We start from the raw sequence: 17,677 nt of genomic DNA on the forward strand, positions 1-17,677 counted from the left end.
ATTTGTAAAAACTTAAGAATTTTGCATAAATTTATATACATTATACGAAATTTAAATGAATTTAAGTATTGTAATGAATTTAATTTACCTTTCTTCATCTTTTTCTTGTTTTTCTTCCATGGTGATTTGTGAATTTAAAGAGGAGTGAGAAGTTGTTCAGCATTTGAAAGAGGAAATATTCAAAATGGATGTGCAGAGGAGTGAGAAGTTGTTGAAGTGAAATTTCGAAAGAATATAAATTCGTGTGTTTGGACCGCATAAAATGAGGTTTGTAGTGAGTGGGCCGCATAATATGAGTGGTCCACCTATTGTAGCTCATTAGGATCCATAGTAGACTTATTGAAACTAAGAACCAATACATGATACATCAATTCATTTTTTTTTTAAGGGTAAGACAAAAGAAAGCATTAGTTAAATAGTTACCCCTCCTCACGAGGGAAATCAGGAAATGATACATCAATTCAATTAGACCATCATAATAAACATCTTTTATTTCTCACAAACACTTTCGAAAAAATAATACACTTTCTTCTCTTTTAGCTTAAGGCCGTTGTTTACTGTAAGCAGAACAATTAAACAAACGATGGGACCAACCGCCGACGATGGGCCGCCGGAAGTCACACTGCAGACTTCCATGGGTCCTTTCACCATTGAGGTCTTTTTCTCTCTCTTATTACTTTGCTTGTTATTATTTTTATGCTAATTTTTCTGGGTTTTTTGTGTTTTTTTACAACATACTTTCTTAATCGCAAAATTTGTATGTTAATTAAGCTGTACAACAAGCATGCCCCAAGAACATGCCGGAATTTTCTGGAACTTTCCCGTCGAGGCTACTACGACAATGTCAAATTCCATCGAATCATCAAAGTATTAAACTTACCCTTATTTATTTTCATGATTTATGCTGTTAATTTTGGTGGGTTAGATTCTAATTGGGATAATTTTGGGTGCAGGAGTTTATAGTTCAAGGAGGAGATCCTACTGGAACTGGAAGAGGTGGTGAATCCATTTATGGGTATTGCCCTTTACTCTTCCAATTTCTTAATTTTTGTATTACTCGTTTATGGGTTTGTGTTTGAATTGACAATTTGGTATATTGTTCTTGATAAAGCTAATAATCTAGGGTACATGAGGGTGGGGGGCCGAGGACGGGGTGGGGTACTGGGGTGGTGCGGGGCGGGCGGTGGCTGGGAAGGGAAGAGTTTGCTAAGTATGGTATTTTGAAGTTTTGAACCATGTCCTTACATTTGCCTTGATTCAACATATAATTAATTTGAATGCATTTTCAGACCTCATATTTCTCTCAAAAATCCAACAAGGGTTTAGTTTAACAAACTAAAAACTAGTATGAGTTGTATACAAATATTTGGAATTCAGAATACCTTGTGCCATACACGTACCAATACACAAGTAGGTTAGCGTTACAATCCTCTGAATCCTGTGTGTAATTTTGATTTGGTCAAGATTTTCTTGTCCCGTTTCTGTTTTTGCAAACTTGACCATTTTCACCTTTGTGTACGGCCTGTACGCTACTTAAAATCAGCTATTTGTGTCGGACACAGGCACATCTCCACGTGTTCGACTGCTACAATTTACAAAAATAAAAATTATGAATTTGGTCCGAAATGAAGTGTCAGTATATCCATACCCATCTTGGAGTTTTGAGAATTTTACGTGGGCATTTAGGTGAAATTGAGAAGTTCAAGTAACAATGTTCTCATGTAATACCTTGTTTTGATATGTCATGTATAGTGGTTGCCTGGTTGGTTCTATGACAGATGAATACCTATGTGTAAGACATGTTAGAGGAGTCCTTTTGGTTTGGGTTCATTGTAACTCATGAAAAAAACCAGAATTTGCTTTATGGAGGGAGGGGGGGTGAGAGGGGCAATCTGTGGTTGAACTTCAGATGAAAACCAGAAGTTTTGATCTTGGGGGTTTTCCACCAATGCAACAGTTAAGAAGTCATTATGCTCTGTCATATCTGTGGGTTAATTTGAGAAGTGGATTTTCACTTGAATGTATTTCAAACTACTCACATAATTAAAGGAATATATGGTGCCATTCCTCTCCCCTAGAGGAGTGGATGTGAAAATTCTATGGCGCACATCAGGGAAATCTCTAAAAAAGGATAATTTAAATCCCACATATTGACATTACTGCAATACTGCTTGATGATTGAGCTGTTATATTATGTAGATATAAAAGGAGGAGGTCATTCAGAATATTTTATTATTTCTTTGGGCAATTTCTCAATTAAATGGCACTTTTGCTGGAGAATAATATAGTGCCAGTGAGGCTTTAACTAACCGCTATTCCCTTGATCTGAAATGAGGGTGGATTATAAATGAATAAAGAAAAAATGTGGTCGTGCACTGGTACTCCTCTTTAGTTTTATGATTACCAATCCACTTTCAGGTTTTGACTAATTTTGTATGTACTGCAGTAAACGCTTTGAAGACGAGATAAATCCAGAATTGAAGCATACTGGCGCTGGCATTTTATCCATGGCAAATGCTGGTCCTAATACAAATGGAAGCCAGTTTTTTATAACTCTAGCTCCTACTCCCTCTCTTGATGGTAATTCAACACCCCATTTCCTCTTCAAAAAAGTATCTTGTGTTTGTCTTTGGCTTTTATCTAAATTGAGGGTCAAGCCGATCATATTTGCATCTCAATATATTCAGTTTGACCTTCAATGTGCCACATCCTAGTTTAATAGGATTTGTTTTCAAGCTCATTCGAAATGAGTTTCTAGCTGTAAAATGTAGATCCCAAATAACCTCCAGACATAACTCATAGTTCAGATATTTCCATACACGTAGCAACATCCATGTATGTTTTTGGTTATTTTACATGGAAGCAATTAGGACATATATATGTGCTTTTCACAATTTATGTGAAATTCTTATTGAGTATATTATTTTGGGAGAGGGTTTGTTTTCTGTTTGCTGTATTCAGTGGTAAGTTTTGACAGTTTGTCATTATCTTTTCTCACCTTTGTTCCTTTTGAATAGCTGATATCAAATCACCATTCATGTAAAAAGTGATATCTATGAGTAATCGTTTTCTCGAAGGGCTCTCATTGAAAGACTATATGTTCCATCTTACATTCGTATTTGTACTTAAAATTTCTAATATTGTTATATTGTAATGGTTTTTTTAGGAAAGCACACAATATTTGGAAGGGTTTGTAAGGGAATGGAGATAATTAAGAGGCTTGGCAGTGTCCAGACCGACAATACTGATAGGTTTGTCTTTTATTTTTATTTTTTTTGTTTCTCTTTCTTTCAGATTTATCAATAGCCGTGTTATTTAGGGATAAATTTTCGAAAGCTGTATGCTTTGTTATGCCTATGCATATTGCACTAGCCTAGTAGGCGTAGTACCTTGACTCATTAATATTTCTTGGAGTTTGTGGATTATTATGGTCGATGATTTTGCTATATGATTTGAAGTAATTGACATCACTATATTGTGGAAATTTTCATGTGAAACAACTTAGATCAAAACAAATGGTTTTGTGAGGGTAGAATGAGATGTGAGGAAAAACATGAAAAGGTTGACAAGGTATCTTGTAACCCATATAAGCACCATTACTCATCCTTTAGGAGGGAAGGAAAAAAAAAAAACCTTCACCATACTAACCGCCATGGCTTATCAGATCTTTTAGGTGGGGAAGAAGATATCTAATTACCCTCTTTTTTCCTGCTAAACTCCTTTAACTCTTCTATAAGCTACCTCACGAAATAAGAGATACTAGAATCGCTTCATCTGACTTATGTTATCCATTCATTGATATCTTTATATCAATTTGTATGTCGCTCACTAATTTTTTTATTGAGCACACCTTTATAAGTTTGACTCCGCTTAATTTCACATCCTGCCACTTTTGTTATGTCCTGATGACTCGTCATTTGTTGTTGCTGTTGCAGACCTATTCATGATGTCAAGATACTAAAGGCAACAGTTAAGGATTGATCAAGAAAAAGCTGTCAACAAGATGCTTCTCTCTGCTCATTATCTAACATGCTGTTAAGTTTTCTTGGCAACCTATTCATGATGTCAGCTATCCGTTTTCAGTTTATCATACAAACTCTGTTGGCAACACAATATCATATTTGTAACTTTAAAACAGAAAAAACTCCATCTCCCATAGATGGCTATATGATGTGATGTACCTCCTGAAGTTGCTGGTTTTGCTACTTTAACAGAAATACAACAGGGCATGTGTAGAGTTGCCTCTTCTGTTCAAATAAATTATTTAGTATTTCATGTAATATTTGATGCAGGGGCATAATTTTAGCAAACTGTCTAAATTGTTAACTTAGATTAAAAAGTTATAATATAGAAAAGAGGAAATCATTTTTACTTGTTTACTATTTTTGTTTTTTTTTTTTTAAATTGAAACAAAAAATGATCCGCACAGGCCCTGAATGTTCCTAGTAGTTTACTGTATCTGCTAGCTACAATATATACTCCGTATTTCTGTAAGATCAGGGAAACACCACGTTGGTAGTTGAAGGCTTGTAAAAAGGAACGGTGAATGAGAATAGGATAGCCCAACATTCTTCCTGTTCCCATGTTCTTGAACTGCCTTTGCTAAGGTTATCTTTGTTTGATTTTGGATTTCTTGGATTTTACCACCCTAACAAGCCTGGTTTTTTTTTTTTTTTTTTAATTATTTTTTTTTAATTATTTTTTTAATTTTGAATTTTATTATTTTTAAAAAATTTATTTAATCACCTATTTAAGGAAAATTTACCAATCGCAACCCTTTAAAGTTTGTATTTTGTAAATTGCAGCAATTGAAAAAAAAAAAAAATTACAAATTACAGCTATTTGTATTTTGTAAGTTTGTATGCGTTAATGAATTGGACTCTTTAGAGTTTAGAGTATTTTAGAATATTTTATAGGTGAAATGTAATTCGGGGCTTTTTAAATTGGAAGCTTCAATATTGTTCAAAGTGTTTAGTTACGCCCTGGTATTACTACATAGTAACCTGAAGATCGATAAAAGATGATTATGTTTCTTAGCTCTCTTAAATGGATATAAAAAGTAGCATAAATATCTTTATTGAATTATAATTTAAGTCTAGATATTATGAAAATCGTTTAACTCTCAATAAATTGTTTTTGATATTTTTCCTCAAAAAAATAAATAAATTTGTTTTTGATATTATGAAAATGCCTAGATATCACAATTGTGTGCTCTTTGATACCTCCAATTGTTGTATCTATATCTATACGAAATATAAGTTTCATGTTTACTCTTTCTTATCGGATTCGCTTCTTTAATTTATCCGTTGAGTTCCCTCCCTATGATACTATGATATGCTCTATATAAATAGATAGTAGCATAGATCCAATTTTTTTTCCTTCCACGACTAATTTTCTTTCTCAACTTCTTCAATCAACCCATATGGCATCCACTAACCCCCAAGTCTCCATTCTTAATACAAATGATCCTTCCACACCTTTTATTCTCATATCTCTTCAGCATATAATTAAGCTCACTCCTACAAATTATATTTCATGGAAAACCCAACTTGAGGCCACAATGCTTGGGTATGATTTATACAAATTATATTTCATGGAAAACACCAACTTGAGGTCACAATGCTTGGGTATGATTTATACAAATTTATTGATGGATCTTTCCCTGCTCCTCCCCAAACCATCACAGTTGATAATTCTAGTGTTACCAATCCTGCTTATACTTATTGGTTTCGCCAGGATAAGTTAATTCTTGGGACGCTTGTCGGAACACTCTCTTCATCCATTGTTCATTTGTTCCTCTTATCTCCCAATGCCCTACCACTCATGATGCTTGGCAAACTCTTGCAAAAACCTATGCTAACCCATCCAAAGGCCATATCAAACAAATTAAAGATCGTCTTCGTAACATCACCGAAGGCAATCGCTCTATCACCGAGTATATGCAAGAGATGAAAAATTGTGCCGATCAACTCGCTTCTCTTGGACGTCCTTTAGAAGCAGATGATTTTGTTGAGAAAATTCTAGAGCAACTCAATGATCCAGATTATGATGGTATTGCTATTGCCGTCAATAGTTGAGACTCGTCTATTTCGTTTGATGAGTTACATGAAAAACTCATTACTAAAGAGCTTTCTATCAAACAAAAGGCTGCCTCCACTACTCCTTTCCCGGCCTCTGCTCATTATGTTGCCAAAAATTCCTCCAAAAATCACTTCTCTTCTTCAAATGGTATACTACCTACACCTACCCAAACCAACAACCTGCCTTCTCGTAAGCCCTTCGAGGGAAAATGTCAGTGGTGTCGAACTAAAGGTCACTTTGTTACTCAGTGCCCAGTATTTCGGCAGGGCCGTAGCATTGATTTTTGGGGCCCTGTTCTAAATCGAAAAAGGGGCCCTTAATAATGTAAAAATTATACTACAAAACGAAGTACTTTTTATCTATAATTTAATTAATGCACAATTTTCCTATATATACATTACAAAATGAAAATGCTTTTTTATAACAATGATATATTCAATTATGCAAAATTAATTCAAATATTTTATTCATGTTAATTTTTGATAATATCAACTAAATATAACATCATAATTATAATAATAATGTCACATATACAATTATAGGTCCGTAGAAAACTAGAAACAATCCATTAAGATTCTAATCTTTAACATACAAGTTGCAAAATTAAAAATTAAAAATTCATCCAACTGTGAAATAATAGTAATGATTAAGATACTGCATAATTGCATTCATACAATTTATACATGCTCATAGAAAAATTAGAAGCCAGGAGTCTAGGACCGTATAAAAAAATCAATTAAAATTGCTTCAATTGATATTATCAAACCAGAAACATTAAAAAAATTGAAATAAAATAAACATCAAAATTTTACCTTTAACCAATAGACAAAGTAGGAATCAATGAAATCAGTCATTCAAAAAGCTATCAAAACAATACCCCCAAGTGAAGTTCCAATTTGTTTTTGTTTTTGTTTGATTGTGTATCAATTGAGAATTAGATGAAATAATCATGGAAAATCAAATATAATTAATTGTTCATTGCCAATGTGATAGAAGAAAAAACGTTTGAATTTGACTGAGTATATGCAATTTTCCATTAAAAATCCTTGAATGGAGAAATTATTTTCCATGGTATTGAATTGATTTAATTAAGATACTACAATACTAATTTAAATTGATGAAGGAATTTGGAAAGTTGTAGAAATTAATATGAAGCTTGAATAAAGGGAGGAAAATGTTTTTGATGAAAATAATAGCGTGATTTGCTACATTGAAACTTGACGGCGATATAAACAAGAAGACTAACAAATACTCCGTATACAATCAATAGTTAAAAAAAAGGATTAAAAAAAATGGGCCCTCTTAAAATTAGAGGCCCTGTGCAAGAGAGCACCTTGCACACCCTCTTCTACGGCCCTGTATTTCGGCAACAATTTCCCAACGTCATTCAACCTAACAACTCCTCTCATCCCACCATCATTCCGCCTCCTCCGCAAAATCGCTTTGTTTCTAAGGGCTATCAGTCCCAGACTACTCCACGTGCATATGCAGCTACAACAAATGAGCAGTCCTCAAATGGATGGCTACTTGATAGTGGAGCTACTCATCATGTTACTCACGATCTTGACAATCTTGCTCTCCACTCCCCCTATGAAGGCACTGATGAACTTGTCATTGGAGATGGTTCGGGCTTAGCCATCTTAAACATTGGTTCTACTTCTCTACTTACTCCTAAATCTCATTTTCATCTTAAAAACATACTTCATGTTCCATCTGTTTCCCGTAATATTATCTCTATATCAAAATTATGCCATGATAATAATGCTGCTATCACATTCTTACCTTATTCTTTTCATGTGAAGGATCTTCGAACCGGGGCACCCCTCCTACAAGGCCCAACTAAATCTGGAATTTACGAATGGCAACCATCATCTCCTAAGGTCAACTCCATGACCAAAGCTTCCACTATTCAGTGGCATCATCGACTAGGCCATCCAGCTTATCCCATTCTTAAACATCTTAGTTCTTCCTTTAATCTTTCAATTCCAAAGTCATCTACTATCCAATGTAATTCTTGTGATTGTACTAAAAGCCATAAGTTGCCCTTCTATGAGTCTACAATCTCTTCCAATGGCTCACTAGATGTTATATATAGTGATGTTTGGACTTCTCCTCTACATTCCTTTGATGGATATAAGTATTATGTCAAATTTGTTGACCATTATTCAAAATATGTGTGGTTTTATCCACTTAAAAGAAAATCCGATGCCAAGGATGTATTTATCCGATTTAAGGCTCTTGTTGAAAAATTCTTCAATTGTCAAATTATTACTTTGTATTCCGATAATGGGGGAGAATATGAAGGCCTTGACCCACTTTTAGCCTTAAATGGTATAACTCATCTCACTTCTCCCCCTCACACTCCGGAGCACAATGGTTATTCTGAACGACGACATCGTCATATTGTCGAAACCGGTCTCACTCTTCTCACTCATGCCTCTATGCCCCTCAAATATTGGTCTCTTTCATTCACCAAAGCAGTCTATCTAATAAATAGGATGCCGTACTCCAACATTACAAATGCTATCTCCATTCCACAAAATTTATGGCTCTCCACCTAATTATCTAAAATTACGCAGTTTTGGGTGCCTATGTTATCCATGGCTACGACCTTATGCCTCAAACAAGCTTGAACCTCGATCTGACCCATGTGTTTTCGTTGGATATTCAACTACACAAAGTGCTTATTTTTGTCTTCAACCTCGTATAAACAAAGTATTTGTCTCTAGACATGTCAAATTTGTGGATAATACCTTCCCCTTTTCCTATACCAATATAACTCATGATGCAGACATTTATGAAGCCACCTCATGGTGCTCATTTTCTCTTCCTATTATTATTAATGATGTTCCCATGCAACCAAATAATATTACTACTCCACCTTCACCTTCTCCTCCTCCCTCTCCTCCCCCGCCTCCTCCCCCACCACCGCCGGTAACTCGGCTACAAAATAACATTCGAAAGCCAATTAATAAGCTAAATCTCACTGCCACTCTTCATGACCCTACTACCGAACCCACAAATATAACTCAAGCACTCAAAAGTCCTATTTGGCGCACCGCCATGCAAGTTGAATATGACGCTCTTCTTAAAAATCATACTTGGGATTTAGTTCCTCCTTCTCCTTCTCAAAATCTCATTAGATGTAAGTGGGTCTTTCGTACTAAATATAATCCCGATGGCTCCATTGACAAGCACAAGGCTAGACTAGTAGCTAAGGGGTTTCATCAACAGCCCGGGCTTGACTATACTGAAACATTTAGCCCGGTTGTTAAACCTGCAACTGTTCGTACAATCCTTTCCATTGCTACCATTCAAGGGTGGTCTCTTCGCCAAATTGATATTAATAATGCATTCCTCCAAGGTTCTCTAAAAGAGGATGTATATATGACTCAACCTCCGGGTTTTACCGACCTCACTCATCCTACTTATGTTTGCAAATTGCGTCAAGCCTTTTATGGTCTCAAACAAGCACCACGTGCTTGGTATAATGAGCTCAAGACATACTTACTTAGTCTTGGTTTTAAAAACTCCATCTTAGATTCTTCTCTTTTTATCCTTCGTCAAGGTGAAAATGTGTACTACATTCTAGTATATGTTGATGATATAATTATTACCGGCTCCAATTCAAATACTCTTGAGTCTATCATCTCAAAATTATCAAGTCGCTTCTCTCTTAAGGATCTTGGTAATCTGTCATATTTTCTAGGTGTTGAAGTCCTGCCACATGCCCATGGCATTTTTCTAAGTCAACAAAAATATGTCCTTGACCTTCTCTAACGTGCAAAAATGGACAGTGCTAAGCCAACACCAACCCCTATGCTCACTCATCCCCCTCTTTCTATCTCATCTGGTTCCCTTATCTCAAATCCAACCGAATATCGGGCACTTGTAGGAAGCCTCCAATACTTATCATTAACTCGTCCCGATGTTTCTTTTAGTGTAAATAGGTTAAGCCAATACATGCATAAGCCAACAGATGAACATTGGGCTGCTCTTAAACATTTACTAAGGTATCTTGCAGGAACTTCACAACATGGTCTCCTACTTCGAAGAAATTCACCAAGCTCACTACATGCCTTTACTGATGCCGATTGGGCCGGAGACAAAGATGACTATGTTTCCACCACAGGATATATCGTTTATCTTGGTTGCAATGCTATTTCATGGAGTTCAAAGAAGCAATGCACACTTGCTCGCTCATCAATCGAAGCTGAATACCGAGCTATTGCCAACACTACTGCTGAAGTTTTGTGGCTCCTTAATCTCCTAAAGGAGCTAGGTTTCACATCTACATCTCCACCAGCCATATATAGTGATAATATGGGTGCTACTTACTGTAGGGAATATTTCAAGCGTTAATCCCCTAGCTTGAACCCCACTGTGATCATACACTAAAGTACGGTGGTGTCCAAAGGGAAAGAAGATAGAGCAAAAGAGTCGCCAACAAGTTTTAGGAACTTGTAAACCGTTCACGAGGTGAAGGTTACACCCCTTAACGATCCAAGAGATCGTCAACTCCATAAGGTCTTGAACCAAATAGGGCTCGGGGATGAAGGTACAAATCCAACCTAAAAGAGATTGAACCTGCCCTAATAATAGGCCTCTACTTTATTCAGATCGTATTCATGTGCGCTTTCTGACTAACATGCAATCAATAGGTTTACCCTAAACATGTTTATCTATGTTGGTTGAATATTAATGCACAAATAAAACTATTATTAGCGATCACTTGAATTATATTCACATTAACCCTAAACAAGATTAATAATTATCTTATATAAGTGTGATTACAAGTACAAATTCCCTTTAAACATACATAAAAGGCGTGATCAAGCAATAACAATAAATATGTATCAAGCAACATAATAAATAATCATAATAATCATGTTAAAGCATAATAATAGCAAGATCCTAGGCATGATAGTAACAAGATTAATAACAAACCCTAGCATGTCACTAAACAATAAAAATCAAAGCTTTAACCCAAACATGATACTAACATGAATATATATTAGGAAGAAAATAAAAGGCATCATAACAATCATACTTAGTATTAAATTTACCCTAGACATGATACTAGGAATATCATAATAACAACCTAAACATGAACTCTATATCATAATATCAATAAAAACCATTAAAGAACTTACTTTGATGCCTCGTACCTCTTTCTAATAACAAAATACACACGTTAGTAACTTCAAGGAAAATAATAAACAAAACAATTAAATCAAATAATTGAAAGAGAGATTTGGGACCAAACCCTCAGAAATTAAAACCTTTCACGTCTAGGGCGAAGGCAACTTCGAATATGGCTAGGTGTTTCTAGTGCTAATGTATGAGGAATTTTTATATTTGAGAGAAGCTAGTTTTTAAAAGAGAGAGAGAGAGAATAATCAAGAAAATCTTGATGAGAGTTGGTGAAAACTGATAATTGAAAACGGAGTTTTTACGACGTTATTTATAGAGAAAATCGGCCAAAAAGATAAAAAAATTGAAACAGAGTTCTGACGCGTAAAATAGGAATTAGCGCCAAACGCTGACCTTGGCGCCAGACTCTGACCTTAGCGCTAGGCGCCAAGCGTAGCGCCAGGCGCTATAGCTGGCGTTTGGCGCTGACTCAGAAATCCACACGTTTTCTTAAAATAAGATAGAAATTTCCGTATAGGAGGATAAAATCGTATTTTCCTCAAAAAAACGTTCTTTGATTCTAATTAAAACTCTGAAAAGTCAACAAAAGTCAATTTATCAATGCTAATTGAATTAGGAATGAAAAGAACCTTCTAGAAGAAAAATTCATATTAGGCCCTCCTCTAGATCATTGGGCCGCATATAAAGCTCAGACCGGGCCCAGTTCAGTAATTTGGCCATAACTTCCTCAATATTCATCGGAATTGGGCTTATAATATAATATATCGTTGGAAAGCTCTTTTCAAGCCCTATCCAACTACACCATTATTGGACCCATATCATGGACCAACCACACTGGATTGGCTCTCTTCTTAAAATAGGTTTTCAAAAACAGAGAGAAGAGAAAAGAAATTAAAACTTTCCGCAACACTAAACTTTCCACACTTTCACTTCATTCGATTATGATTCGACGTGAAAGGTACTCATCATTGGGTTTGGTTTTGGGGAGACACAAATGGGTGTCTACACTTACGTTGCCGCAAACCCAAAATTCCACTCTAAAATGAAACACCTTGCTTTGGACTATCATTTTGTGCGTGAACATGTGCAAGGTGGTGTTGTTCGGGTCTCATACATTTCTGGCAACGACCAACTAGCTGATGCACTCACGAAGCCTCTACCTCGAGCTCGTTTACAAACATTGATGTCCAAGATTGGTCTCACTAATCGATCGTCCAACTTGCGGGGGCATGATAAAGATAATATCGTAAAATATCTCTTATTACAATCCCTTAATTCTAGTTGACAATATTCTTGTATCTCATTAATTTATCATGTTAATATTTTAGGTGATTTAATTAGTTGTAAATATTCTTAGGCAATATTTTGTTACCTTCATTAGATAAAATCATATCAAGGATGTGATACTCTTGTATGTATATATAGTGCTCCTTGTAATTCAATTTTATATACAAAAAATATATTCCTCTCATTCTCTTCTCATCATGCATTGCATGCTTTGTGGGTTGAGGAGGGAGGAGGAGGAAGGAGGGGGCTGGAGGGAGATTAAATAATTAGTGAATTGGAGTAGTAAAATGAATTCCTCAATCTTCATCTGGTCTGAAGGGTAAAAAGTAACACAACGGAGGTTAAAGCTTGTTCGTGGAGGCAGATGCACGATCTGCATGGTGCATGGCTCCACAGAAAAAATTTCAAACGGAGGTAGGGAGAAAATGTTGACAAATCTCAAATATTGGGATAACAAAAGGGCCTTTTCTTTTGGAGTTGCCTCTATCGGTATGTTGTTGGTTTTTATTCCAAGACAACATAATAATCAGGTGCTAATTTTTAATGTTAATGCCCTTAATTTGCTTACTAATTACAGTTGTATTCATTTGGTTTAGGGTAAATCACTATATAAAATAGATATATCACTTAGCATGGGGTTTACATTCAAAAAAAAAAAAGTTATGTTTTAAATATTTAGCTCGAATAGTACGAACCCACAAATTATTATGATCTGAGATTATTTTCCAACCTAACTTAAATTACCAAGAGGCAGAGTTGATTGCTTTAGTTTTCCTTAAACCTAATCCCCCTTGACTTTTGGGTTGACAAATTTTGTCCTAAGAAATCATGGGTAGGCTATTCTTATCCTGAGATTGTTTCCAAAAAAAAAATGATCCATAGAGTTAGTGTTTGTTTTAGGAAGACGCAAAATAGTCACGCACAAATATCCATTCCAATAATAGGCTAATAGTATTCATTGGACACCGTGTTAAACACCGACACTCGTGGGACACATGACGATACGTCTCAGACTGTATCCTACTATTATATGGGTTATTCAACTTTTTTTAATAAGAAAATTAAAGTGAAGTAAGATAAATAAACTAATTGTTAAATAATATGAGTGTCTTCATATATAGTATGATCAAATAAGATGACGGAATGACAAATATATGGTAAAATTCTTTTTATAAAATATATGATATGAATTTTAACATTCCGCAGCCATGTCCCTTATATTAAGATAAACGTTTTCTCATATCCATATCATATATACCTGTATCCGTGTCACTACCCGTTCTTGTGTAATCTAGGTTGTGTATATGCATTAACCTCCGTTTGGAAGCCCCGGGCCCAAAACCATCTGAACCTGTCGGGTTAAGCTTAACCCCAAACCAAACAAACTCAAACTTGACCCCAAACCAACCAAACTTGACCCCACAACTCCATTTTTCCAAAAATATCTAAATTAAAGTGATTTTTATTCTCTCGCCGCCATTATAGTACAGTAAACTTCGTCGCCGAACAACAATGAGTGGCGCCGGAGATTCTTCTCAAGAGCTGTTGTTGAGCAACGTTAGAGCTAAAGTTTGTTCACTTACCTCCCGTCTTTGCTTCTGGAGAGCTCATTCTCCCATTCTCCCCGTGGTGGCACCACCTCCTCCGAGCGCCACACAAATTCGAAAGACCAAAGCTGCGTTTGGAACCATTTCACAGCTCGCCGGATTGTTTTATGACATTGGAGCATTCTGTGGCGCAATGGCAACACGGATGTGAAAATCACTGAGGTAATTACAATTTTAATTTGAGTATAATAATAATAATAATAATAATAATAATAATAATAATAATAATAATAATAATAATAATAATAATAATAATAATAATAATAATAATAATAATAATAATAATAATAATAATAATAATAATAAAAAAAATAAAAAAAAAAAAATCACCGACGGATGTGAAAACCTCGTCTCGGACTCCATATCAACGTTGAGAAAACAAAAGTTTTCTGGCCCTCAGAGGACCCTCGTGGGTGTCTTTCCTCCCGATATTGGTCGTCCTGTCCATGGCGTTAAGTTTCTTGGTGGTCCTGTCAGTGCTGATTCCTCTTTCTATGGTGAGCTTGTTATGCAGAGAGTATCGAAGACCATTGTACTAATGGATGTTGTTGCTAAGCTCGATGATCCCCAATGCGAGTTGTTGCTTCTTCGTGCATGTACTGGGGTTTCGAAACTGTACTTTGCTATGCGCACTTGTCCTCCTCGTCTTTTTGAATCGGCACAGATTTCTTTTGATGTGGCCCTTCGGGCTTCTTTAGAGCGCATTGTAACTGCTTCGGGGCCTGGTTTTGGTGATTGGCAATGTCGACTTGCCACCTTACCTTTTGCTTATGGTGGTTTGGGTGTCTATCCGGCGGGTGATGTTCGGCACTATGCTTTCTTTGTATCGCGTCTGCAGTCTTCTGGTCTTCAGGCTACGCTTCTTAGCAATTCTGGTATTGTTGGCCCGAGTCCGGCCTCCGATGGTGCTCTTAGTCTTTTTAACAGGATTGTGGAGACTGACCTTATGAGTAACCCTAGTGAGATCGCTGCCCCCAGACTTATGAATAGATTGGCAGATGTATATTTCACGAAGGTCATTGCATATGCGGATTCCACTTTCTCCTTATCTGCGCGTCAGGTTGCCTATTGGAAGTCCCAACAGGGGGATTACTCTTCAGCCTGGTTGCTGGAGGTCCTGATATCGGGTTTGGATCAGACTATGAATGGTAAGACTTACCGTAGTGTTCTTTGCTACCGGTTGGGTGTTCCTTTGTTCTCCGTTTCAACACCGTGTTCTTCTTGCAAAAGGGTTTTTGATGGGGATATTTATGTGGATCATGCAGTGCCTTGTGCTGGGATGGTGGGTAATAAGCATCGGCACAACGTTGTTCGTGTCCTTGTTGATATTTGTTTTCGGTCTGGGATTTCTGTTCGAAAGGAGGTTAACGTTGGGTTGACTGGAGGGAACGACAGGGCTCTTCGACCAGCAGATTTGTTGCTTTATTCCTGGAATAGAGGCCTTGATGTATGTGTAGACTTGACGGGGTCTTCACCTTTAACGCAATCGGGGTTGTCTGACTTTGTTCCTGCTCGTGTTGTGTCGGCGGCAGCTCAGCGGAAGCGGGACAAGTATGGGGGGCGTTGCAGGGCTATTGGCTATGATTTTCTTCCTTTCTCCTTTTCTTCGTTGGGGGAATTAGAGAAGGATGTTATTGCGTTGTTGAAGCAGGTTCAGGCGTTCGCTAAGACTCAGGATATTGGTGCTCGTGCAGCTGCTCACATCTTCAGCAGGATCGAGTTCGCTATAGCTAGAGTGGTGGGGCCCAGATTGTATCTCGGCTCCCTACCAATTTCTTGTAAATTGATTGACTTTGAAGGTTTTTTGAAATTTTATAGTAATAAAAATAATAATAATAACAAAACTAATAATAATAATAATAATAATAATAATAATAATAATAATAATAATAATAATAATAATAATAATAATAATAATAATAATAATAATAATAATAATAATAATAATAATAAAACTAAAATTAAAAAAATAAAATAATAATAATAATAATAATAATAATAATAATAATAATAATAATAATAATAATAATAATAATAATAATAATAATAATAATAATAATAATAACGGAAATTTCATGAAATGCCCTTGAGTAATTTTTTTATTCACCAAATACCCATCAAAACTTTCAAATTCACCAAATACTCCTGAGTTTAAAAAAATTTCACCAAATGCCCTTAATGACTAACGGCGGTTAACACCGTTAGTCATTAATGACTAATACGCCACGTGGCAGCATCCAATTGGTTGTTGTAAAATAAATAAATTAATTATTAAAAAAACTTTAAAAATAATAAAAAAAAAAAACTTTTAAAAAATACCCCCACCACCCCCTAGACCCACCCCGCCCCACCACCCCTGCAACCGGCGCCGGCCGCCATCTCCCAGCCGGAACCGGCCGCCGGTTGCCGGCGAGGCCAGCCCCCCCACCCTCGACACCCCCTCCCCTACCCCCGCCCCCTCTCCCTCCGTTTCCCCTCCCCTTAAACCCCTCCCCATCCCTCGAAACCCCCCCCCCTTCGCGGCCGCGTCCAAACCCTCTCCCCGGCGCCGGCGAACCTTTTTCGCCCCACCCCCCGCCATCCCCACCCCCTTTCCCCCCTAAACCACCACCTTAAAAACCGAAAAACCCCCAAATCGAAACCCTAGATTTCGATTTGGAGTTTTTTCGATTAAAGGGTTTTTTGGTTTTTTGGGTGGTGGTTTAGGGGGGAAAGGGGGTGGGGATGGCAGGGGGTGGGGCGAAATTGGTTCGTCGGCGCCGGGGTGGGGGTTTGGGCGCCGGCCGTGAAGGGAGGGGGGTTTTTCGAGGTGGGGGAGGGGTTTAAGGGGAGGGGAAACGGAGGGAGAAGGGGCTGGGGGTAGGGGAGGGGGGTGTCGGAGGGTGGGGGCTGCCCTCGCCGGCGAAAATGGACCACCGGCGCAGGGTCTGGGGGTGGTGGCCGGTGGTCAGCTGTTGGGGGTGGGGTGGGTCTTGGGTGGTTGGGGTAATTTTTTTTTTTTATAATTTTTTTTCTATTTTTAAAGTTTTTTTATTTATTTTTAAAGTTTTTTTTAATAATTAATTAATTAATATTACAACAACCAGTTAGAGGCTGCCACGTGGCATATTAGTCATTAATGACTAACGGTGTTAACCGTCGTTAGTCATTAAGGGCATTTGATGACATTTTTCTTAAACTCAGGAGTATTTGTTGAATTTGAAAATTTTGATGGGTATTTGGTGAATAAAAAAATAACTCAGGGGCATTTAAATTATTTAATACTATTAAAGTGATATAAAATTATGATTAATTAATCAATATCAATATTATATAAGTCAATAATGTTCAATATAATATATACGTAATTTCATGTAATTTGTTAATTTTTAAATAATTATAATAATTTATTTATTTTAAATTGGGTAAAAACCATAAACATATTAATTCATCATATGATCCTTTCAACAAATTATATCCTCAATTATCTCAAAAAAACAACTAAAACCTTGGAAAAGACCAGCACACATGCAAGCATTGTCATGTAAAACTAACACACCAACATCAAC

At 36.6% G+C, this 17,677-nt stretch overlaps 1 protein-coding gene across 1 annotated transcript; it reads left to right on the top strand.

Moving 5' to 3' along the window:
• Positions 1–440: 440 nt before the first annotated feature.
• On the top strand, positions 441–4,382 carry LOC145610786 (peptidyl-prolyl cis-trans isomerase CYP18-2). The gene is made up of 6 exons (XM_081666081.1): positions 441–655; positions 772–867; positions 954–1,015; positions 2,447–2,580; positions 3,167–3,251; positions 3,936–4,382. The coding sequence occupies exons 1-6, from the start codon at positions 584–586 to the stop codon at positions 3,979–3,981; spliced, it is 495 nt and encodes a 164-aa protein (XP_081522207.1). The 5' UTR covers positions 441–583; the 3' UTR covers positions 3,982–4,382.
• The last annotated feature ends 13,295 nt before the right edge of the window (positions 4,383–17,677 follow it).

The sequence above is a fragment of the Chenopodium album genome, chromosome 3 (assembly GCF_948465745.1).
Source record: "Chenopodium album chromosome 3, dcCheAlbu1.1, whole genome shotgun sequence".
In the NCBI taxonomy this organism is placed as follows: domain Eukaryota; kingdom Viridiplantae; phylum Streptophyta; class Magnoliopsida; order Caryophyllales; family Amaranthaceae; genus Chenopodium; species Chenopodium album.